General features: G+C 39.0%; 1 protein-coding gene across 1 annotated transcript; it reads right to left on the bottom strand.

The window, feature by feature from the left end:
• Window positions 1-1,316: 1,316 nt before the first annotated feature.
• On the bottom strand, window positions 1,317-17,384 carry BCO1 (beta-carotene oxygenase 1). The gene is made up of 11 exons (XM_058813344.1): window positions 17,268-17,384; window positions 14,411-14,539; window positions 12,995-13,124; window positions 11,630-11,777; window positions 10,612-10,759; window positions 9,445-9,665; window positions 8,334-8,591; window positions 7,126-7,228; window positions 6,425-6,519; window positions 4,677-4,788; window positions 1,317-4,500 (listed from the first exon to the last, which is right to left on the bottom strand). The coding sequence occupies exons 1-11, from the start codon at window positions 17,329-17,331 to the stop codon at window positions 4,328-4,330; spliced, it is 1,581 nt and encodes a 526-aa protein (XP_058669327.1). The 5' UTR covers window positions 17,332-17,384; the 3' UTR covers window positions 1,317-4,327.
• Window positions 17,385-24,075: the final 6,691 nt, after the last annotated feature.

The following is a 24,075-nucleotide window of genomic DNA, read 5'->3' as shown; positions in this document are numbered from 1 at the left end:
CAACATTAAAGTAGTGAAACTATTTGCACTGAGTGAAAGTGTTTCACAAACTGTGATCTGCTGTAAAACAGACACCCAGCTGATGCTGCTGGGAGGGACCAGCACAGCAGCTCCCTGTGCTCCCTGTGCTGACAGGCACTGGGATCTCCCAGCCTCTGGAACACCCAAATGGATGTCCTGCTGCCCATTCCTTCACTGGGAAAACAGCATCTTCAGAGGGTCTGATCTACTACAGCTGTGGTGGGTCACATGCTTTTATTACTTTTATTACTTGCATTTCAGTGAAATGTAACAAAATTCTATCATTCACTCAGTTTGATGGTGTCCCCAAATCATTTTTCCACTCAGAAAATGAAGCAGGGTATCTGGAAAGGACCCTGTAGGAAATGAATGCCTTCACAAAGGCAGCCTTGTTCTTTCACAGTGCTGGTTTGTTGTGCAGATGGAGACTGCAGCTGGGACATCCTCACACATCACCCAGCTCCAAAGCCTGCACCCAGGGCCTGGGTGAAGAGTGTGCTCAGCCCTGTTGGAGCCAGGGAAAATGCAGATATGTTTTGCCAAGTGGCTGCAAGGCTCGTGGGGTTGTTTCATGACAGAGTTCATGAAAAAGTAGAGTCTTCTAATTGAGCTCAAACTGAAGAAACAGATGAGTCTGGCCAAGGGCCAGTGTTTTCAGAATTGTTGATCAAAGATAAGTTTTATCACAGTTGGTCTGTAAAATATACTGCCATCTCAGACTAAAGCCAGGCTTTAGAGCTGAGCCCTTGCTGAAGTGCTCCCTGACTGGAGAGGGGTCACAGGGAGGAGCACTGAGCTGCAGCTCTGTTGTGCAGCTCTGAGCAGGAGTTTAGGAGCAGAGGATGTGGGACAGAAGGCCAAACCCACAGCAATGTGCATGAAACACCAATGGCTCTGCAACACTTGTTGTCATACATGCCCATTTACAAATATTAGAAGGCCCCTTTTTTTTTCTTGCTTGGGTGTAATTATGCAGGATGTCAGGTGTAGGTTGAGGATGCACAGGACACATTCTCAGCTCTCTTTGAGGGTAATGAAGGCAGAGAGCACACTGCTCCTTGGCTGCAGGGGAAAGATGTATTTTGCTTGTCATTAATGCTCAGGTAATTGCAGACTCAAGGGAGCAGTGGTTTAAATTATTGCAAAAGATGTCATTGAGTGGCCTGGTTATTTGAAAAGAAAGACACTGGTGTGTTTCCCTAGCACCTGCACAGATTGGTACAGAGGAAAACATTGTTGCATTTCTGGTTTTTAACCTGTCCTCGTAAACACTGTTTCTGCTTCCTCCTGCTGCCCATGTGGGGCAATGGGACAAGGTGTAACAGATAATATCCAGTTCCAGAGAACAAATTCATTGTTATACCTTGTTATTTGTTCCATTTAATGAAACCATTATCAAAAAAAACCCCACCAAACCAAAACAACAACAAACCAAACCACTCTATCAAGGTCCATTTGTAGCATCTCTGAGGTAATTAATTATATGTATGCATACCCGTGGCCTGGTTCTCTCACTCAACTATGTATTTTTCTTTTAATGAAAATACTTATCTTTACTATTTTTATTTGCAGTCACTCCATCTAGATTTCTGTTAAGCCATTATTATAATCATTCCATTAATTTTGTTGGGGTAATTTATGACTTAAATTGATGCAAAAGAAGAATCAAACCTTTCTGGCCCTTGAGATTCCATTCACTGCAAAGGGTGTCAGAAGCAAACCAAATGACACTCATTACCACGTGCCACGTTACCACATCAAAAAAAACCCACGAGCCTTGCAGCCACTTGGCAAAGCATATCTGCATTTCCCCTGGCTTCTGTCAGCCTGAAATGATAGTGTGTTACCATATTCAGGGCAAATGTTTCATCAGATTGGTATTGCAACCACTAAACACATTCTTGAACAAATTTGTGATTAGCTGTATGGTTTTATTCCTATTGTCTCTGCTGCAGGAGGATACTGGGATTAGCAAATGCAGATTTACATCACTGGTTTTCTCCTCAGGTTAACTGCAAACTTAATGCTAATCAAATCCTGTGTAGTACTGACCAAGGGAATAGGGCACATCTCATTTAAAAAATCATACCCAAGAAAATTTCTTATCATTTATTTTCTGCATTATTTCTACATGAATGTAAATAACACATTTGCTTGCTTAGACTACAGGTTGTTTTTATGCTGAGTGTGTTCCCTATCCTGTCATCTCTACCAGTAAAAATTATCTCCTCAGAAGTCAAGTAACTTCTGTATCCAAACCTATGATTACCCAAAAACAACCCTGTGAGTACTACAGAAGAAATTCTAGAGACAAACTCTCAGAAGAAAATATATAACAATGGTTAGACTTTTGATTCATTGCCACCTTTTAATTCTAGAAATGTATTTGTGGACTTTTGTTAAATCCAAACTTTTTAATATTAAAAGAAACAACCCCAGAGCTGATGTCTTTTGCCAATACCACAAGTTAGTCTTCTCTTCCAGTACTGGTTCCATATTATTTACAAAAATGGAATTAAATTTCTTCTTTAGAAGATAAAGTGCTATTAAATATTAATGGTAATATGCCTTGGAAACACTAAAAGTGACTATTTCTGCACACACCTTACTAAGTGTTTATTTCCATTTCATGGAACAAGTAAACATTTGAATGCCCAAACCTGCATATATTAACCAGGTCTGACCACAGTGTTGGGGTTTTTTTACATTAAAAATAGCCTGTATGTCTTCATCCTAACAAAGTGCAAAGACTTAGGCAGAGGAACAGAGGTCTGGTTGTTATAGGAACTGTGGATGATGTTGGTTCAGTTCCTGCTCTGCCACAAACACATGAAGTAATCACAAAAAGGTCACCAAGCACAGATTCTCATGTGGTGGGGAGGTAATAAATGACAATTTCATTCTGTTTCCTTCCTGTGAAACACTGTGAGCAGCACTGAGGGGATGTGTGTGTCAAAGTGAGAGGTACCTGAGCTGTGTGGTGATACAGACAGACCAGAGGAACACCCAAAATGGATGGATGGGCACCTGGTTTTCTCCATCAGTAAAGATGCCTCCAACAGCAAAGATATCCACAATGAGAAAATAAAACTCAAAAGAATCTCTCACTTAAAGAAACGTCAATAACTCAAATCAGGAATACAATGGGGGGTAAGAAATGCCATTTCTGTAACACAACCAGACACACTGTGCTTGGACCTTGAACTTCATGTTGAAATGTGCATTTTAATTGTGACTGTGAGTCAGAGTTGTGCACTTTGATTAGGAAGCATCTGGTACAGGCAAGGATAAACACATGTGAGAACATGGGTGCTCCTAAGCAGACATAAAGGAAATGCTTATTTATGGCAATAACAGCTCCTAGTTTCAGCCACTGTGGGGTTCAGATGAGGCCTAAATTAGATCTTTCACTCTTCCCTAAACTGTTTTTTGCACACGTGTGTCTGAGTTCTGCTAGGAATACACTGCCCTCATTCACATACATACTGCTATTAACAGAGAATAGTGGCAATAACAAACAATTCTTATTTTTTACACAATGTAATCATTTAGTTACATGAAATGCCATGGCAGATATTCTGCCAAGGAAAACTGATTTAAATACAGCTTAAGATTGAATGTCACTAAAGTATAATTGAATGCTACAAATAACCATGTACTCTATTTCAATAAAGTTACTTGGTTTTGTCAACATAAAAGCTAAAAATACACCATGAAATGATTAGAAAAGCTGTGGGGAGGGGTTAGGTTCTGGACAAGAAAAATGTAGCACCTCAGGATAATACTTTGGTTATGACAGAGTTTAAGAAATCAAGCACCAAGAGACTATATTGCCATGAATTATTGGTATCATGGTAGATAGTTTAACATGAGGTTTTTCTGGCAGGAGACAACTTTCATTGTCAGCTGCAGTCTTGCAACAGCCCATGGAAGTTACATGACCTGCAGACATGAGTGACTCATGCCATGTGTCACCCTGTGAATACAGTACTTCATTTGCTCAGAAAGCTTTGTTGTACTCAAATAAAACATTTCTTGTTACCTTTCTCTCCTATTCCTTGCCCCATAAGGTGTATTCAACATTAGCACTTCATATTGATAATTCTTCTTTTGGAATAGTGATACACCAGTTGTGCACACAAGGATTTGTAATAAAGTCATTTCTGTCTCTTTTAAGAGATTATATGTAGATATTGAGGTGGTTATAATTAGTCATTTCTTATAATAAGAGAAGGCTGTTCCTGGAGGATATTATCCCACATTCAGTAGAAGGTTATGTCAGTCTGTGCAATACAACAAATGGATTTTACTCAGTCTCAGTTTTCATGTCTTGCTGTGGTATAAACACCCCATGCAGGTCCATGTGCATTTCCACATTCACTATGGCTCGACCCAGCTCTGTGAATGTTTTAGCATCCAAGACAAGTAGGAAGGGTGGATCCTTTGGATCAGTCTTCACAACACAGGTGAGAACAACACCTGTGACACACAAATGAAGAATTAGAAATGTAAAGAAGTTTCACTAAGCAGAAAAGATAACCCCATCTCAAAGTGGAAGCATCAACCCAACTTTCTTGACTAAGAATATTGAATCTTGTAAGATTTAATACAAAATTCATGTAACCCCAGCTTTCAGAAGGTTGTCATTATTTTACCATCATCCTCTTCTTTTGCATCAGGGCTGGGAACAAAAACAGGCTCAGATGGCCAGCAGTCATCCTGTCCCCACTGGAGCATTTCCTTTGTCTGGGTATTAAATTTTGCAATCTACATGGTTGTGACAAGAAAAGAAAAATGTCAGTGACCCTGGCAGTGGCTTTTTCCAAAGGTACAACATGAACAGACTGCTGGCAGGGGGGACCAATGCTCAGAGTTAAGGCAGGTATCATCACAAGAAAAAACATCAGGAAAATGTTATATTTTGGAGTGACATTTTATGGCTGCATAATCACACAATGTTCTTTTAATGTCATTTCACTAGATTACAATTGCACCTTTCATTTATGGGTGTTTAATAGTTCACAAATGCTAACAGGCCACAAGAGAGCCTTCACTGTAAGTAATGCCCCTCACTGCAGAGAGTCCAAGACACAGAATATTTAAGTGATTTGTTCCAAATCACTGAGATTCTGTAGTAAAGTAGGAAATAGGATTTAAAATTCCCATTTTCTAATCCTGTGAGTTATTTTCCTTTTGTTGCTACTTCCATATTGCTCAAGGCCTTCTGTTGTGCAGTAGGGTACATATGCCAGAAGAAAGGCTGTTCCTAGTGAGGTGTAAAGATCAAAGCAGTGAGGCAGACACTGGTGTTTTCTGAAGGAGCAGAGTGTGGATTTTCATCCCACTGAGTGGCCAGAGGGGATGCCTGGCATTTTCAGTTCAATTCCATTAAGGCCTTTTCTCTACCCATAGAGATGCAGTTCTATTCTTTTCCATTTTGATCTTGAACCAAAAAATATGTTTACACAAAAGTGAAACTATTCAAATTACAGGAGGAAGAATTAGAAAGAATTCTCTCTACTAGCCAAGATGACAGCACTTTCACTGACAGACTTTACCTAAGGATTAAGTTGTTGTGCTTGCATTCATTAAAGTGCAACTGATGTGAAAAAAGATCTTCCTACCAGTGTTTTTTATTATATTTGAGTCAAGCAGAGATTATCTACACTGTAAATAATGAACTTGCAGATTTGTTTGAGTTATTGTCAGATGTGCTGTAATAAATTTTCTTGCACCATGCAGAAATCCAGCTCTATTTTGTAATCAGTTGTGGTAATTATATGCAAGAACCAACAATGACTTCAATGTGTGCTGCTTTATAGTCACAGAACAAGAATTATAAAGAGTGAGTCTGTCCACATAATACTCATGCATTTAAATCTTTAATTTATCTTAATTTTATTTAATCCTTAAATCTTAATTAAATACTTTCCCTGTAAATATATTTGTACTCCAGGCTGTCTCCTGGCAATCATGCATATGTAAATAAAGCATTTGCTACCTCTAATAGAGAACTAGCCAGCAAAATATAAAAATTAGATATTGTTTTAATATTTAAAATGTATTAGGTAGTATTGCAATATCTTATTTTTCTGCTAAGTTTCCTAAAGGGAAAAAAAATAAATATATACATGTAAATAATACTTCTTTTTCCTACTCTCTTCTTTTTAGTTCCTGGCACATCACAGAAGGTTCAGCCCAATTTAGCAGAAAACTGAGGGTCTCAGTAGCTATTCAAGAGACTTCATGGAACATAAAGCTGGAGTAAGAAGCCTGAGTTTATGAATACTTTATGAAGGAAATGGTACAACATGAACTTAGGAGAATTTAGGCATTTCATGTTTCTTTGCATGTGAATGGCCCACCAACAGGAAAACACTGACTTTATAAATGTTAATTATACCTTTGTGGGAACTGGACTCCACTGGACTCGTGTTGCAAAGACATATTTGTATTTTTTGCCATTGTAGTCATAGTTGATGCGAGGCAGTTCTATCCCTGCATAAAACAAAGTTCAAGACTTAGAAACAAGACAAGAGAAAACCTCAAATGTACATCTATATAGACACACCAATCTTCAGGAACTTTTGCCCTGCAAAAAACCTTGGAACTACTTGAAAAAGGTGTTGTATAGACTTTGAATGTCTGAATTTCTAAGAATCTGAAGATGGGTACTACCATAATTAAGCCAGGGATCTTAGTTCAAAAGGCAACAATTTTTTATTCTTAGGAATTCATTAGACTGGAATTTATGAGGGTTTTTCTGGTTTGGGGTTTTTTTTCTTTCTTTATAACTGGGCTAGAATTGGAGGCTAACATTCTAAGAAATGACTTTCACCTTAGGTAATTTTGTATTTACATATTCCTGCTATTATCCCCTGATAAAAGGTTAAAAATCCTCTTTCAAATGAAATCTTTATAGAATGTAGCTAAACTTGAAGTACTACTTATAACAGACTTATTTAACTAATATTACTCTTTTAACAAGTGGATTTGCAAGCCATATTAATAGTTGCAAGATGAGACTTGGAATCCTGTATTAATACAATGATAAATAAATAAACAAACTGATATAGCACCAGATATTTAAAGGATGTATCTCACCTTCACATAGTATTTCAGGCTGGCAATAGATGCTTCCATCTTTCTCCTTTACAGCAGTTGCAGTAGAGGGAAGTGTGACTAAATTAGAATCCACTACAGCATCCTGAAAGAGAAAAATGCTGGAAATGTCATGGGTCTCTAAAAATATCCTTCTAAGTTAGATTTTTCATCAGGTTTGGTATTAATATTAACAATTTATGGCATTTTAGATTCTGAGGTTTTCATTAGAAATCTTGTTACACTCAGAGTATTTTATTATAACATAGAATAATTATTTTGAATCACACTGAGTCCTTAGAAATGTTTAGATGCACATGGCTATGGTCCAGAAGTACCCTAAATTTGAGAATTTAATGAATGAAGATGGGTGTCAAGGAACAAGGTGTCAAATTTTCACTGCAAGTCACCAAGGTTAGGATTTTGCACCTGCTAAAAATCAAGTGCAAAAATAGGCGTGATATACTCTATAATGTTCTACTGCTGAATTCTTAAGATTGCAGAACAGCTGGTGTGATCCATCACATCCTTTGTCATTGCTGCAGAGCTGTTTCTGAGAAAAGAACAGAGCAGCAATGTTCTAGGATGTAGAAAGAAAAAGTAATATCCATTCCAAAGATGTCAGGCAGAAACTTGCCCAGGTTGCTGGGCAGTATAAAATCTTCCCTGCAAACAATGATGTAAAGTGATGCTTTAAATTAAACTAAAAGATAAAATCTTTTCTCTTCCTGCTATATATCACACTTAAATGAAACCTTCTAGTTTTAATTGAACCATTGCACCAGTTGGGAGCATGCATGTATTGTATATTGTATGTGGGCTTCCAGTGAAGTGTAAGAAACAGATTGTGCAAAACCTCATGCATGCCCTTGCAGCTAACAGCCAACTGGGTCTGTCTGCTTCTGTTTGATGGCATTGAACAATTAATCTCATTGGGAAGAAAATGACATGTTCTTCAGAGCCCTGTTCTCCAGAGTGGATGGTGTCAGCACCAGGATCCAACCCACAGAACCATGTCCAGCTGCCCACTGCCATTTCCCACAGGACATCCAAAAACCAAACCTCCTGCAAGCTCTGGGTTTCACAGAATCAGAAATTTACACACAAGGGCTGGCAACCAAAAATACACCAACTAATAATACACCAATTATTCACTGATGTATTTTAAATTACCAATCAGAAACCAGGTTTAAAAGTAATTTTCTTTCTACCTTGTCACACTGCAGAGGAACCACAAATCTTCTGCAGGTTGGTATGGAGGTAAGTTTGACATTCTCTTCAAAGTCTTTAGTCAGGTTTTTTAAATAAAACATGTCATACAAGCTATTGTCTGTATAGGCAATAACATCAAAAATAATGTGGCCATCCTCTTCATAAGCATTTACATGGTGAAAAAACACCATAGCATCGGTGTAAAACTTGGTGGACACTTCTTTTTTAGTCTTCCTGTCTATAAAGTGAAACCAAGTCTGAAAGAGAGAAAACATTATTTAAAGCCATTCAGAATCAGCAAAGAGTTATTAAGAAAACTGTTTTCTAATGGCAGCCATCAACATTCTAATCCCTGTGGGTTTGTACTGAAGGATATTAAGAACTCAGGGTTTGCTGCTAGCAGACAAGGGGTTCCAACTTGAAGAAAATACAGCAGTAAAATGAGTGTGGAACAGCTTTAAGCTCATTCTACTGTTGCAAATTACTATTTGGGCTAGGCTGAGGATTGAAGTTTTCCAGAAAAATCTGGAAAATCCCCTGCTCTCTTTTTAAGTTAAATAAATATGCCTTGGTTGAGAGTTTCTGTGGTGCTGGTGCCCTGTATCTAAACAACTTTCATGTGTTTATGCCCAGAGCACATGGAAATAAGATCCTCAGAAAACAGTTTTCCCCTCAGTTCCCACAGTGAAAGACTTTTCTTTTGTTCAGTGCAGGCTTTTCCACCAGTGGGGCTCTCCAGCACATGCAATGCACCTGGAGCAGATCTCACCCACCACAGACAGAATTTTGTTTGGACCAGGAGCAACTGGATCTGTCTCAGATGCTAGTCCAGATTGGAATTTCTCTGCTAGCACACAATATTTCTAGCAATGCCAAACTATCATCTCTCTCAAGAGCTTCAGCATCAGATATTTATTTGAGAAATTTCTAGAAATGAGAGACAATATTCCAAAACATACAGCTTCTAAAAAAATTGCGCAACTGTGAAAGTCAAGGTTTGAAAAAAACCCAACAAATGACTATTGAAATGAATGAACCAGATGAAAAACAGAACAGTGTGGAAGAGGTCACTGGTATCTTGATTCCATTGCTCAGCAGTAAGAAAAGTACCTTATCATCCTTGTTAAAGGCAAGACAGGAAGCCCAGCTCACACCTCGCATGTAAGCAGTTGCCATTTTGAGAATATCCAGTCTGAAGGGCTGCTCTATGAAGATAATGTAGTTCTCTGTGATTCCAAAGCTGTGGTAGTAGCTGGGGTGGAGCAGAGAGCGAGAAGGGACAGAGCAAACCACTTCCAGGTGCTTGAAACAAGATTTCTTCTTCTCGTGTTCTGAAATTAAATGATAAAAATTAAAATCATATTCCTAATAAATTCCATTCCAAACTTGTGCTTGGATTTCTCCCAGGCAGGGAAGAACTGGTTCCTTTCAGTTTTATTTGCATTTTCCTGTTAAGAAAGTGTTTGTTTACTGCTGTATAATTAACACAGGACTTTGCATGCAGGAAGCAATGGAGTGAAGTCACTGCTGGATCCATTCATGCAGCCCCCTTGTCCTGATTGGTTCCACTGATTTCTGTCTTCAGAAGTTCCAGCATGGAGGAGAAATAAGTTTAATTAAATCAGAAGCTTTTCAAAGGGGTTCAAATGTGCCTGTGTTTTTTAACTTCTAAGGAGATGTTTCCAAATTTGAGCCCCAGCTAGAAATTGCAAACTGGGGAGGCTCTGGAAAGCCTCTCAATTGTACAAGAAGGGACAGGCAACACAATAGCAGCTGACTTTCAACAACACACACCACAAAAAGATCTTGAAGGAAAAAGAGCATGGGATTTGCTCTGTGAACAATGGGCAGCATTTCAGCAAGGGCCAGCATTGGCCAGGTTAGAGAGGAATTAACTCTATATTAGGTTTTATTTGGTATTATGTTTCCACTGCAATCATAGTATGAGCATTTGCAGAGAATTTTCATTTACAAAGAAATTAAAATTTACAACTTCAAATTATATGTACTGCCTTATAGAGAAAATTGTTTTAGAATCTTCATCTAAAAGTAAGTTTGTTCCCACTGAAACACCCTGTTTACACAGTACTCAAGAAGAGCCTTTGTAACAGCACTTGCCCAGGCAGGCTAAGCAGTTAATATGAAGTTCACAATAAGTTGAAATTAAGAAAATGAACACCATTGGTTATTAGAACAGCTGTATCACCACCCTTGCCCTTTGAAGAAAAGAAATTGCTAACAAGTTTCTAGAAAATACCAATAACACATTATTCTTACCTGGTACAGTGGAAGGAATCTTAAATAGAAGGTATTTTGTCTTCCCTTTATCAACTATTGAAGTGCCCATGTTGAGAACATTTCCAGCACTGTCATAGTGGGGGTGAGAAGTTGCCAAATTTACAGCCACATATTTGTTGTAGTCAACCTGGAAAATTATACAGTAAGAGATTTGAGAGATGTGTAAGAGAATGAAAATTGATCTCAGCTAACAGCACAAACCCACCAGATTTTTAGCCCTGGCAGCCCTATATTGGCACTCCATTTACAAATGGCTTTGAAATTTAAATAATTAAACCAAAACACTTCTGTAAGTATCCAAATGAGCTCCTTATTCAAGGCTAAATCAAGTTACAGAATCTGAATTAGAGCCACCTCTCCCTTGAAGCCACATAACATCAGGGAGGATTAGCTAAGCAAGTTATTCTGCAAATGCCCATTTCACCCTGAAAGCACTTTATTTAACAGAGCTCTCTGGCAATCTGCTGGAGCTAAAAGATTTCTATTTTATCTAAAGTTTGGAAATTGGACTCAAACTAGTAGTGTGGGCTAGAAAAAAAAATCATTGTATATATTTCAATATTTCAAGTTCTCATTTTAATAATTAAATAAAATCTTACATAAGGTCCTTGAAAAGTAGTCATATAACTGACCTACTGATTTTTTAATGACGTAAATAATTTTATAACTACAGATACATAATAATGGCAATCACCCAAAATAATCATGTAACTGTGCTATTACTCCTGCAACCTTCCTAGATTATGTGCAAGTGAAATTGCTCAAAGCCCAGCTTTTCCCAAACTAAATGAGATTTAAATTTTAACTCAGGAATTCTTAAAAGATCTCTTTTATCTTTTGGTATCTTCACTATTTCACTTTACCACGATTTCAAAAATAAGGCAACAGTAGAAGAAAAGCATTTTGTGTCCTGAACATGTTAAAGCATCCTCATGAGTCAGCCTGAAATTTATTCATCAGCAGACAAAGAACCAGAATGACAGATGGTGGTTTGTACCTTCTCCAATGTCTCCAGAGTCTGTGGATTAATTTTCCTGATGAAGTTAGTCTCACCAGTAGCATAAAAATCATCCCCAGCTTTCATAATGTTGATGAGACAGTTGTCTGTGAACTCAGGAATGGTGTGAGACAAATAGGAGAATGCCCTGTCCAGAGGAAATTTCATTAGAGCCACAGAAGCTGGAGCTGCCTTTCCCCCACCTGGAGCACGAGTGACCCTGCAGTGCCACAGCCCTGGGGCTGCCTGTCCCTGCTGCCCCCAGCTCCCTGGAAAGGGGGAAAGCAGAGGAGATGGACTTCTCCAATGCCCATGGCCTGGGGGAGGGTTAAGGACATGCAAATAAATGGTTTAGACACACAAATGGGCATCCAGGCCCATTCTCACTGTCAGCTCTAGGACAGGCACTGGTTTATCAGCATGGATTAATTACACACTCTCCTGTTCTATCTTGGGAAAATTTGGCCTACCAGTTCCTACCTAAAAGCTGGTAGGTTTTTCAGCTTTATTAAATAGACAGATTCATATACTCCCCAATGGAATATTTTTGTTACCAGTGTTGTTCCATATCACAGTTATGATTTCAAAGAAGACTGGACATCATGTAGGCTTGACAGTTTCCTTTATCAGTCTATGATTTCATCACAGTCACTAGAAGCCAAGACAAAGTTGCTATAACCCTTGTGAACCTCAAATGCCAGAGTTCCTCTATTGCTATTGGAAGAGGGAAGAAAATCTCATCTCAGGGGAACAACTTACAACATATCAGCTCTTTTGCAATAACTGTCTGTGTATGTGTCCTTACCAGACATTAGGTTTGAGGTCACCAGAGAAAGCTCAGTGGCAAGGAGAGAAGGGTGACCTATTTGTACTTCTTAGTGAATCCCTACAGCCAATTTTACAAGACCAAGGATAACATGATGGCCTACACCTCACCTTTCTGTTAAACCATCTTTAATCAAAAAGTTTTTCTAATTTTTTTGTAGATATTGATGCTTCTCTTTTTTTTTTTTTTGTTAAATAGACTTTGTATTAATACCTTCTCCATCTTTAAATGTTTTTCTTTTTCTCCTTACAGAGTATCAAAATGTTCCACTAACTGGAGAAAGAAAATGCTTGTTTTTTATATAATCTACTTGTGTTACTGAATAAAGCAGCAAATATTGGTGATAAAATGAATTTAAGATATTTGCCTTAGACTAACCCATAGGCAGTTCATATCTCTTGGCCTTTTCAATATTTAGCAATTGTAAATTTACAAATCAACTGCTGTATTTGTACATATGTGTCAAAGGTAAACAGAAAGACATCTGTGCTGAAGAGAGAAGTAGATAGAAGAATCTTGTTGGGAAAAGCATTGCTTACTTGGCAAATATGTTTTTGCATGGATCTGGATAAGCCATAGTCCCAAACTCAGACACCATGATTCTGTTTGCTTCTATGTTACAGTTGTACGTGTCGCTTCGGAGATATTTACTTCTGTAGTAAACTTCACCTGAGAAGAAACAAACAGATCTCAATCACATTTTATACTCAGTCCTTCAAAAAATTAGCACAGGTAGAGCCAAGTTTTCTCAAGCAGCTGTCCTTTAACCAATTATAATTTGGAATAAAACCAAAAATGTCCCCAACTGCCTGTTTTAAAGGCTTTATGGCTGTTGAGATTGGTAAGAATTTGTCAAGATTTCCTGACTTCCACTACTTATACTGGGGAAATTTTGAGGGGAAAGAAGGGATTTGGATAAACTGTTCCAGAAGATAAAACCATGTGTGCAAAAATGATTAATTATACAATCAATTTACAGGTGGTGAAAAATCTCCTGTATTGGCAAAATTGAGTTATGGGAGTAACAGATTGCTTGAAGGAATCAACAGTTTAATGGATACTTGAACTAACTGAGCTCTGTTTGCTTTAGGTAAGTAAGATATATTGGCAATTTTAAAAACACTGACTGTTTCTTTATAGGTTATTTTGTTAAGGATGTAGAGCTGGACAGGCTAGAGATCCTGCAATGGCATTAAATGCTTCCAATCACAGAAATGGGAACTAAAAAGTAAATACCAGGATTAGAGGATAACAGGAGTAAATCCCATTTTTTAAAATAGATACATATTTTTTGCCACAAGAATCCAGGTGTAAACCATCCTGTCTCTCACTGTGTAACAGCTGAATGGGTGAAAAATGTTTTAACTGAAAGAAAAAAGAAATATAATTGTTTAGGGTGGAGAGCTGCCTGTCTTTCCTCCATAAGGATGACAGGCAGGAGGAGGGACTGTAGGGTGTCAAATATTCTAAGTGAGGTTTGACACAGTGGCCCAGTTTCTCTCCTGGCAGCTGTTATAGCTGCAACTAAATCCCACAAGGGGAGTGCTGGTCCTCCCTGAAACTGGGCTGCTCATGCACAGCAGAAGAGCCTCTGGGCACCACAGTCCCTGTGGCTGAGCCACTGGAACCCACTGAGGTTTACTTGGGGCGGGAGGCGAAGGCTGCCCTGCAGTGACCTGCCCAGGGCTGGCTGTGTGCCCAGGGCTGACAGCAGCACTGAACTTCAGCACTGCAGAAGGAAGGATCAGCCCTGCAGAGACATTCCAGCTGCTGCTGTCAAGGGTGGGGTGTCAGGGGGTGTGCGGAGAGACCTCCCCCACAGCAGCTCCCCCCTCACAGACCACTCTGCAGACAAAACCCACAGCACCCCAACCCAACTCCAAACAGAATTAGCAATATAAGGCACCAAAATGTGGCTTGTTGAGTTCCTTTCAATCCAATGTGCAACAACTTACCATTTTTAAATGTAAAGCTGTGCAGCAGAGCCAGGCCATCAAACCAGTGGTTGTACTTGCTGTCCCCTATGGTGTGCATCCCTGGGCCATTTCGGAGCAGTATCCCTTGCAACCAAGTAGGCAGATGCCCTATAACCAAAAAGGAGTTATCAGTATTCATTTAGGCAAGGAGAATGTTCCAGGATAGTTCTCCTAAAGGCAGAGGGTTCATGCAGTCACACAGACTGTAGGTGTGTTGAGATTTGCAGTACCATATAATTATATTGGAGTTTGGGTTAACTAAAATTTCCCCTACTCAAAAATGTGGCACTAGTGACAATCTGCATGACTATTGCTATCAGGGATTACTATAACTAAATGAGACTGCTGGAATGTAATTTGTTAATTATCAGGAAGCAAATAAAATTGGACCTTTCCTTCCTGCATTCATATTTTAAACCCTTCCATTTAGTGATCCATTTAAACCCTTCTACTTGTGCCAGAAAAAGCTCAAGCTTATCAGAAATAAACATATTTTATAGGTTATATGATTTGCATTGGCTTTCAGCACATCAGCTTAGACTTCAGGCTAAATTAATTCCACTAAAATGTCATTAATTAGATTACACAGCATAATATAGTGTAATTTGGTAAATGCTTTTGTGACACTAGTCATAATATAGTGTTTTGTACACAAATAAAGTATATGAATATTGTACTGAAAAGGTGTAAGTGCTGTTGAGACTTGAATCATAAATGTTCCTCATCAAATCCTTGCAAGAAATGCACCACCTACCACTTAACTCACAGAATAATAACAATTAAAGAATGTCAATAGGTTTAAAGAGATTAACAAAGGCATATCAGATATTAAATAAAAACATTGACTTGCATCTTTGTGTCTGTGAATCATGAGGGAACATTTAGGATCACATACTGCTTCTCCACACAATTCCTGCTCTGGGTATTGCCTTTGCATAAAAAGATCTTCAGAACTTATATTTCTCCTTATCATTTAGTTTGGGATCCCACATTGATTATGCTTCTTGCTGAAACCCCTTTACAACAGCTAGAAATGTTCTCCTATGGACCTTAAAAATTAACTCATTCCAACCCCTGCTGTGGGCAGGTCCACGAGAGCAGTTTGCTCAAAATCCCATCCAACCTGGCCCTGAGCAATTCCAGAGATGGGGCACCATCATTAGGGCATAACTCCATCAGGGTTACAGCTCTGGAATACATGAGGTACATAAAAAACTGACACAATGGCGGAACTTTCATTACCAGCATCATTATTGTTGTTGTTATTTTCTAGAAGAGCCCAGAAAACTAAACCTTACTTTCCTTTCTAACACAAGAAACTCCAAGGTAATAACTTCAGTATATTTTTATATATGATAATTTTGCTGGGAAAGATACAAAAGGAAAAAAGATCTTTTTAAAGCATTGCGGACTTAATTTAGTTTCTGAAATTTCTGGTGCAATTCCTTGTAATTTCTGACATAATTTCAGTATGAAAAACAAGGAGCAAAGGGTCAACTAGTGAGGTTTTCAGATAATTCATCTTAGCTGGAATTAAGCATTTCTGTAAATCACACTGTGCACCAAATCAAGAATGCTTGTATAGCTTTAAAAATGTGGACTTCATTCTTTTCTGTAATGGGTGAGGACACATCAGTGACACAGTGAAATCCCCAAATATTTGGACGTTTATTAACTATGGTAGCAACAGCATCTCAGAAAATCACACACCTGTAGCAGAGCATGGGTTAAATGGCAGATGATTTTAGAAGTGTGACACATATTTACAGTGTACATATTGAGTAATAAGGAGCCAAAATACTAGCAGAATTCAGGACTACCAAAATACTTAAAGGGGTCATGGTTCTCTTTTATTTTCTTTATCAAAGAAGTAATGTCTTGTATGTATAATAACGTTAACTTCTGAAATACGCAGTCTTTGTTCAAATAAATTATTGCATAATACAGATCAGGCCTGATAAGTTGTTTGTTTGCAAATCACTTCAAATGTTTTGATAAGTTGTTATCTTGAGAAAAAAAAAAACCAACAAAACAATTGGAAGGTATAAACCCATAAAAGCATGAAATAATTCAAAGGCATTAAAACAAAACACTTTGTCTGACTTGACACAAAATCTTTTCCAATTCAGCTACGAAACTGAACAGCAACAAAGCCCTGCAAGTTTTAAGTTTTGTACTTGGGAATGGCAGATTCCTACCATTTCTTGGACTACATATCATGAACAACACGGCCAAGATTTACTAAGCAGGGGTTCCCAGCAACAAACCTCTCCTGTAGCTGTAGGGAAAAAAAGTCTTCTGTAAAGTAAAAGAAACCGGAAAAAATAACGGGTTGGTCGGGTGTCATCCCTAGCCCAGAGAGCCCCTTTAAACTGTGGATACTCCGCAGTTTCTCCTGGGTTATTTTCTTTTTAAGGCATCCTGTCGTGGTGCTTCGGTACTGAGGAGTGCCCGGGGTGAAGAGCCCCGATGATTTCGGAGCCCCGGGGGAGCGGAGGGCAGGGAAGGGTTACAGGGGAGAAAGCGAAAGTGGGAGCGGAGCCATGGGGGAGGGGGGGGCCGAGATGGAATCCCGGGCTCTCCCTCATCACCAACTTCAGTGAGTCCTGTTCAAACAGACTGTCGAAAAGTACACAGAAATGCTCATGGAGTGAGAAAAATCCCCCAGTAGGGGCACAAATATTATCTGAGATCAGTCCTTTAAACAAATTTCCCTTGCGCCTCTCTCTCAGTTTCCCTTTCCAGCGCTGCCTCGGGTGAAGAAGAGTCACGATTTTGACGCATCAGAAAACACCAAAATAGCGGGTGGCTTTACAGCAGATTTTCCGTCACTTACCCTGCACCTCAGCTTTTATGGGCTCTGGGTGCTCTTCCTTATTCCTGCCATAAAGCGTGTCCATGTCCGATGGAGCCCCGGTGCCTGCGCTCTGCCGGCCGCTCCCGCAGCGCCCTGGTCCCCCCAGGCTGGGCTCGGAGCGGCTCTTTCCTGTTACATATAAAGATAAGGTCAAAGTGCAGCGGGAGCTGGTGGCCGCTGGCTTATAGATTGACTATTTATAATAGCTGATCTTTAATCCCTAGAACATACACTCTAATTCTTGCACATTCGTATTAAAATTAACTCTTTCGCTGGCTCGAAGGGGGAGTAAGAAATGCGTTGCCTCTGCTGTTTGCTCCTGGGGAGCGTGGCAGAGGGAGGCAGGCACAGCCAGGGGACAGCTGGAGTGGCTGAAACATCACCGGGAGTGCCTGAAACATCTCCCGAAACTTTCCCGGTCAGGGTTAGACACTGCTGGGGATGCTTGTACCATTTCTGGTAGGAGAGGAAAAGAAAAGAAATCTCTGCTCACCGTTCTGCATTTAGCACTTTGGGAATGACAAACACTTCAGAGCAGGGGGATGATCCTTTTCTTTTCATTCTGTGGTTTTAAACTGGGCTGTTCTGTAAATTAACAAATTATCACCACTGAATAATCATGGGATGTATTTCTTTATGTACAAGCTGTTCCAGAGTCAAGTGAGTGGCACATCTTTGAACTAAATATCTTTTCACTCTACCATATTCTCCCATATGTGACCCAAATCCACCCATGAAAGTATGGCAGGATTCCATAAGACTAAGGCAGATTTTTAACTTCATGCTTTTGTTTCTAGATAAGGTACTTAACTGAGTTCAATGTTGTTAATTTTAAAATCCTCTGGAAAGAGAATTACTTCAATATAAAGCATGTGATTGCAGAGTAAATCTTAGGCTCCATTGACCATGAAGGATAAAGAAAATCTTTGCACAATTATATATTATGCAATTTCATATGGGGTTACCCTAAAATCCGATTTTTTTCAGCTGAATCACCATTGTTCCCAAAATGTTTAACATCATTTCTTAAGACTGACTGATCTCTCAGAACTATAACAGCTATTTTATTCAAAACATAATTTGTGCTACAGACTCTTCTTACATATTTATTATATATTGTTCCTCTTCTCCAAACCTCCTGTCTGTTTGATGGCTGATCTTCACTCCAGGAGATCATCAGGACAGCGGGCCTTGGTCTCTTTTTGGAAAGCACTGACTGAAGCAGATGATAACAAAATAAAAAGCCAGATTAGAAGAGAAAATACAAGGTCTTGGTTTGAATTAGTAATACTAATAAACAGCAGGATTGAGCCAGAAGGCTGTAGGAGATGAAGGGGATCAAAATCCACAAGTATCTGGAGATACAAACACATAGACAGGCACATCCACTGTACATATGCATGTGGGTCCTTGCGTATATGTGAGAGTGTGTGTGTGCATTCAGATGTTGATTCACTTCCTACACAAAGCAAGGAAGGGATTTTTCAGCAATGTTAGGGACTGAAAAGGATCTGGCATAAAACCAAAGCTGCCCAACTCTACCCTCACTAAGCCATGGGGACTATTTCTCTCTCCACAATGTTCTGGTTTGCTTTAATATGTTTGTTTCAGGGTATCCTCATCCATTTGTCTTCACTCTTAATGCTGCAGTTTTAATTACCTGACCTGTGAAATGTCTAATCTGTAGTGCCATTAAGATTTCCATTGAGCAAGCAAGCAATAGAAAGATTAATTCAAACCTCTTTTGCCTCCTCCACACCAAGTGTTCATGTAGGTTAAGGTTCAGCCATGATGAGATAGTTGGAAACTGTGTAAAAAGTTGTCTGAATGGAAGAACAAGGAGCTGCAGACATCCAACAGCTTCTGAAATCAAACTAAATGTGTCTGGTCGCTAATTTTGGGTGTCTGTGACTGAAAGTTTTGTCACATGTGTTGGACAACTTAAATAAAAAAGCTTTATGAAGTTAGTTCTTCCTGCTTGTCAGTAAAAAATACTTAATTTACCAGCAAAATAAGTTTTTGTTGTTTTCCTCACACTAATGACAAATAAGCAGTTTAGTATAGTACATGGAGATTAATTTTCTTGCCAACTGTGTGATTTTCCCCCCTTTTTACATTGAAATGGCAAAATATCAAAGCATTGATTTACAATTATAATGTGTAATTATCAGCAGTAGAGGATGTGGATTAGGTGACTTTTCTAATTTTTTTATTTCACAATGTTTCTCCTTGTGGCAAAACCCTTCAAATATAAATCTTCCCCCAACTAAATCTCACATTTGTCTCCACAGTTTCCTCTCTCTATTCACCCTCCATGACAACATTTTTGAAGTCCCCAGCTCCCCACCACGTGCAGATTTGCTTCTCTGGATTTCTCTCTGCTCTAAACAGCTGTGGTGAAGGCCACAAGCAGTTTCCTCTTGGGCTCTCTCTCACTTTCACTTCCCTCCAGTCTCTGCCTGCCCTGAGCTTCTCTCCCAGAATTTAAAAGGGCCATGAAGACATTTTTGGAGGCTGGAGGTTGCATTTTGGATGTGATGTCTGTGAATAATCTAAACAAAGCCTCCCAAGGCAGCAGAGCCTGTTAACAGCATTTCTAGTACAACAGTAATGTCATTGACTTGTGCCTACCTTTGTACTTTTGGTTCATTTAGCAAGAAGCAAGTTATTGCCTTACAAATCACAAAGAGACCAATAAAATTCCTTATCTCCATTGTTCTTAATTTATTTTAATCTCAGTCTTTTGCTTGTAGAAATTAAGTTCTAATTAAAACTCATTAACAAAGGTCAAATTGACTTGACATATATGACTTTAAGCTGTGCTAAGAACTTTCAGCTATCAACAGTTATCTATTACTGAGAAATAAAACTCCAATAGCAAAACTGATATGAACTTAGGAGTTGTTTTTTGCTGAAATCACACTGATTGCTATCTCACTTTCTAGAAACACAAGTTCTTATCTTTGTTAAATACTCTTTTATTGGCATGATCTCATTTCACAAAACTGCCACCAGACTGTTTAGAACCACGTCTCTTACACTGTCCAGATATAACTGCAAACACAAATTACTTATGTAGTTTGTTCAAATTTAAATAACAATAGTTTCCCTTTATTATTTTGACTAGATATTATTTGGGTCAAAACTGGTTTATCATACACTGTTTTGCTCATTATTTGGACAAAAATAATTGGTTCTGTAAGATTTTAATTTCCTTTATAAGATTTTATATTTGGGGAGTTTTTTTGTGGGATTTCACCATTTCTTTGATAAACAAAAGTATTGCTTTCCTTTTTGCAGTCATAGTTTTAATACCTACCACAAGAAATTTCAAATTGTTCATTAAAATAAATACATAAAGCAACTTAATATTAAAACTCTTCAAGTGCTGAGGCATGGAACTGCTGGCCTACCCACACTAAGTGTCCACCAGACTGAGTCTGCTCAAATATTTAAACACTAGACATTAAAACAAATAAACAACCACAGTCCCCACATAAACTTCCTTGCTGTAAGACTTCTATAATCTTATTTGCACCTTTCAACATCCCTATTTACAGTTTTAATATGTAAATTATACAGTTCAGTCATGTGTTTTCAAGTGGGCAGGATGTCAATGTGAAGGTTGGCATTAACTTCCATGACTGAAGGTGTAGAAATGGGGTCACAAATGGGTACAATGACAGAAATTCATGTTGCTGCTCTATCCTATCTAGTAGCTCACTGTACATCGTTGGGGGAACATGAAGAAAGACTCAAAAGGATTTTTTTTCTGGTTTTAGTAAATGCCAACTGAGTGTAGGGGCTTAGCACGAAAACAGTGTTGCCAAACAGAGAGGCTGCTGAGCCTCCAATCCTCTCATGGGGACTGTGAAGCTGATCTCTTTTGCAAGCTGTTGGATATCTATTCATAAGAGACATTATCAATGAAAACAACTTGTAATAGAGCTTTTTTCCCTCTCTGTTTCCGTGCCCTGTAAGCTCTGAGATAGCTCATAATAACCAGAAGAAAAATGTGCAACCAAATTAAAAATAATAATAATCAAATTAAATAAAACAAACAAGAGGTGGAAACTGAAACACCTTGGAAGTCTGGCCAGCTTTACACTTATGGAAGTCTGGAGAGACTGCAGAGACAGCGGCTGTAAATGATGGCTGTAAATTCAGATCCAAGCAATTTATTTTACCTCTGTGTGTGTAGTGGGTAAAGTTCAGTCCATTTGTATCTACCAGTTAATGTTTTACCCAAAGAGGGCACCTTTAACACTCTAACAGTTCTCTAATTAAGATATTAAAGCAATGGCAGATCTAAATTGTGCCACTTAGTCAAATATGATCACAAGGACACATGAGGTGTCATCAGGTTCCTGAGATAGTTCTGCTCCTTTCTGTGTGAACTTGGGGCTCAGTTTGGCCATCAGTAACCCCAGCTCAATAAATGTTCTAGGGGCTCACTCATCCTTCTCTTCCTGACAGTCAAAGTTCTGCTCTGAAGGCAATAACACAGGGGAAAGAGCTGGAAAAGAGGCAGAGACTGAGGCATCAACTGTGGCAGTGAGGGAAGGCCAGCCATGACCTCAAGGCAATGCCAAACACTTCCAAGGGGACAGTTCCTATGGGAAGACCCTCAGGGACTTACCCAGGTGATGAATTTTCCAATTAACCATACACATCTTCTAAACAGAAATGATGTTCAAACCAACAGCTCCTGAAGTAATCCTACTTATCTTTATCCTGACCCCATCATGCCAGGCATGAAGGTATAATTTAATTCTTGCACCCTGTACAGATAAGAATTGTTTTCCCTGTTTTTATAAACAAGATAACATCAAAATTGCAACTTGGCAGGGATCACTGGTAAGTTCAGTGTGTTGCCTCATGGAAAATTAGACAGTAGAAGCAACAACAAGACCAAACCCTTTTCAGTCAGCAATAGCTGGGTCTCACCATCAGGATAAGCAGCACAGGACAGCAGCAAGGAAGGAAGTGGGGTTGTGATCCACCTTCTTAAACTAATTGGCAAATGGGCTTTTTTAAAGCCAGCTGAAGAGATGGAAGGTGTAGGTGTGGGTGTAGAGTCTGCTCAGGACTGAGTACTTCCTACACATCAGGGTAACAATGTTCTTCACACTGCACAAGTTTACAAGACACAGTAAAATGAGGTATTCATAACCTTGTCTCAAGTTCTTGATACCTGAAAATAATCTTTTTTCTACCTCAAAGTCAAAGCAATAGAAATAAGTTTTCCATTTTTATGTTTATTCAATTAATAAATTAAACACAGAGATGTTTATAATCCTGATAAAAATCAATATATTACATCCAGTAATATTCAGGAATTTAAAGATGGTAATATCCTCCTATAGAGAGTAAATTTACTTGCTCTTCCTCAAGGCAAATGAACAACAGCCAAAATGAGCAGGGGTGTGATTTATTCCTACTCTTTGGCAGCTCTTTACTTCCTTAATTCTTCAAATCTAGCACTTTCTGGTCTCTATTATGGATTGTCATGCTGTTCTGCAGTGCTACAGTTTGAATCCCATTCTCAGGCTGTCATGATGCAGCTGTGATCTGAGATCTGCACTGGGCCCAGACCAGGACCACTCCAAAACCAATGACTGCTGGCGTAAGAAAGCTATTTTTAAAAGAAAGTCATTCTGCTGAGGAAGAATGCAAAAGACATGTTTCCCACAAGAAGGTAAGTTCTAGGAGCACTGTTTCCTTGACATCAAGTGAGTTCTCACTTATGAGTGAAAAGGGTTTTCAGAAGTTTCCCTCTTCCTGGAGACCCTAGCTGCTGATTTTGATGCTTTAAAAGCAGCATTTTCTTTTCATGTAAATGCTTGTCTCATTCTGGTGGCAAACAATAAACTGACAGAATGCTTTCCTGGCACTAAAGTATAAAAAGTCAACAAACTGCCAAAGAGGGAAATTGTCTTTCTTCCATTCTCCATCTGCTGCAGGCAGCTGAAGGGTAACTTATAGCAACCGTAGATTAGGAAAAAAATGCACATTGCTATAGAAATTGCCAACAGTAGACTCACTTGGAGAGCTTGGCTTTATTTGTAGACATTTCCAAACATTATTTGTTCTTTTTCAGGGCCTATTTCAAAGTCCATCAAAGCCAGAGACAAGACTTCCATTAATTTCAATGCCTTTGGAGCAGATTCACAGGGGAGAGCCTGTGGCACCCCCAGCCCTGGCATTTTTAGTATGTTCATGTAGTCAGATTTCCAGCAGCAGAGAAAGAACTGGACAATGCTACAGAACACATTCATCATAACAGTGAGTTCCTACTGGAAATGTCTGTATCACCAAGCCAGTACATTGAAGTACAGTCTCCTGCCCGTGCTTTCAGAAACAGGCTGTGTTTTTCTTATCTAGAAGGATAAAGTGGGAGGGCTGGGTGCCAGCTGCTGTGAAGCCTGGCAAGTCAGCAGAGCCCAGGAAGAAGCAGGGAGTCTGAAGAAAGCATCATGCAAACACACAGTGGCCAATTAACTTAAATGCAGCTGCCCTCAGCTCTGGCTGCTGCAACAGCTTGAATATAAAACACTTGGATTGGGTGTTCCCAAACTGAAGCCTGTCAAGATTTGTATGGGGCCTGAAAGGGACTCCTAATTTGCAGACACCCCCAAGAGAAGCAGCTGATAATAGTAGTTACACAGTCTAATCTGGGAAGAGGATGGGTGTCTGGGCCAATTAGGTAATTAGAATATGGATTGGCCTTCTTCAGAGCTGGGAAATCCAGTCAGAATATTCACATCTTAGCTGCTCCATGAGCTCT

The sequence above is a fragment of the Ammospiza caudacuta genome, chromosome 13 (assembly GCF_027887145.1).
Source record: "Ammospiza caudacuta isolate bAmmCau1 chromosome 13, bAmmCau1.pri, whole genome shotgun sequence".
In the NCBI taxonomy this organism is placed as follows: domain Eukaryota; kingdom Metazoa; phylum Chordata; class Aves; order Passeriformes; family Passerellidae; genus Ammospiza; species Ammospiza caudacuta.
This window is presented reverse-complemented; position numbering and strand designations above follow the sequence as displayed.

Coding starts and splice junctions, on each gene's coding strand:
- BCO1 (XM_058813344.1), bottom strand. CDS start 17,331: ATGGACACGCTTTATGGCAGGAATAAGGAAGAGCACCCAGAGCCCATA. Junction 14,540..17,267: donor CATAAAAGCTGAGGTGCAGG/GTAAGTGACGGA, acceptor TTTTGGTTATAG/GGCATCTGCCTACTTGGTTG. Junction 4,789..6,424: donor GGAGTCCAGTTCCCACAAAG/GTATAATTAACA, acceptor ACAACCATGTAG/ATTGCAAAATTTAATACCCA.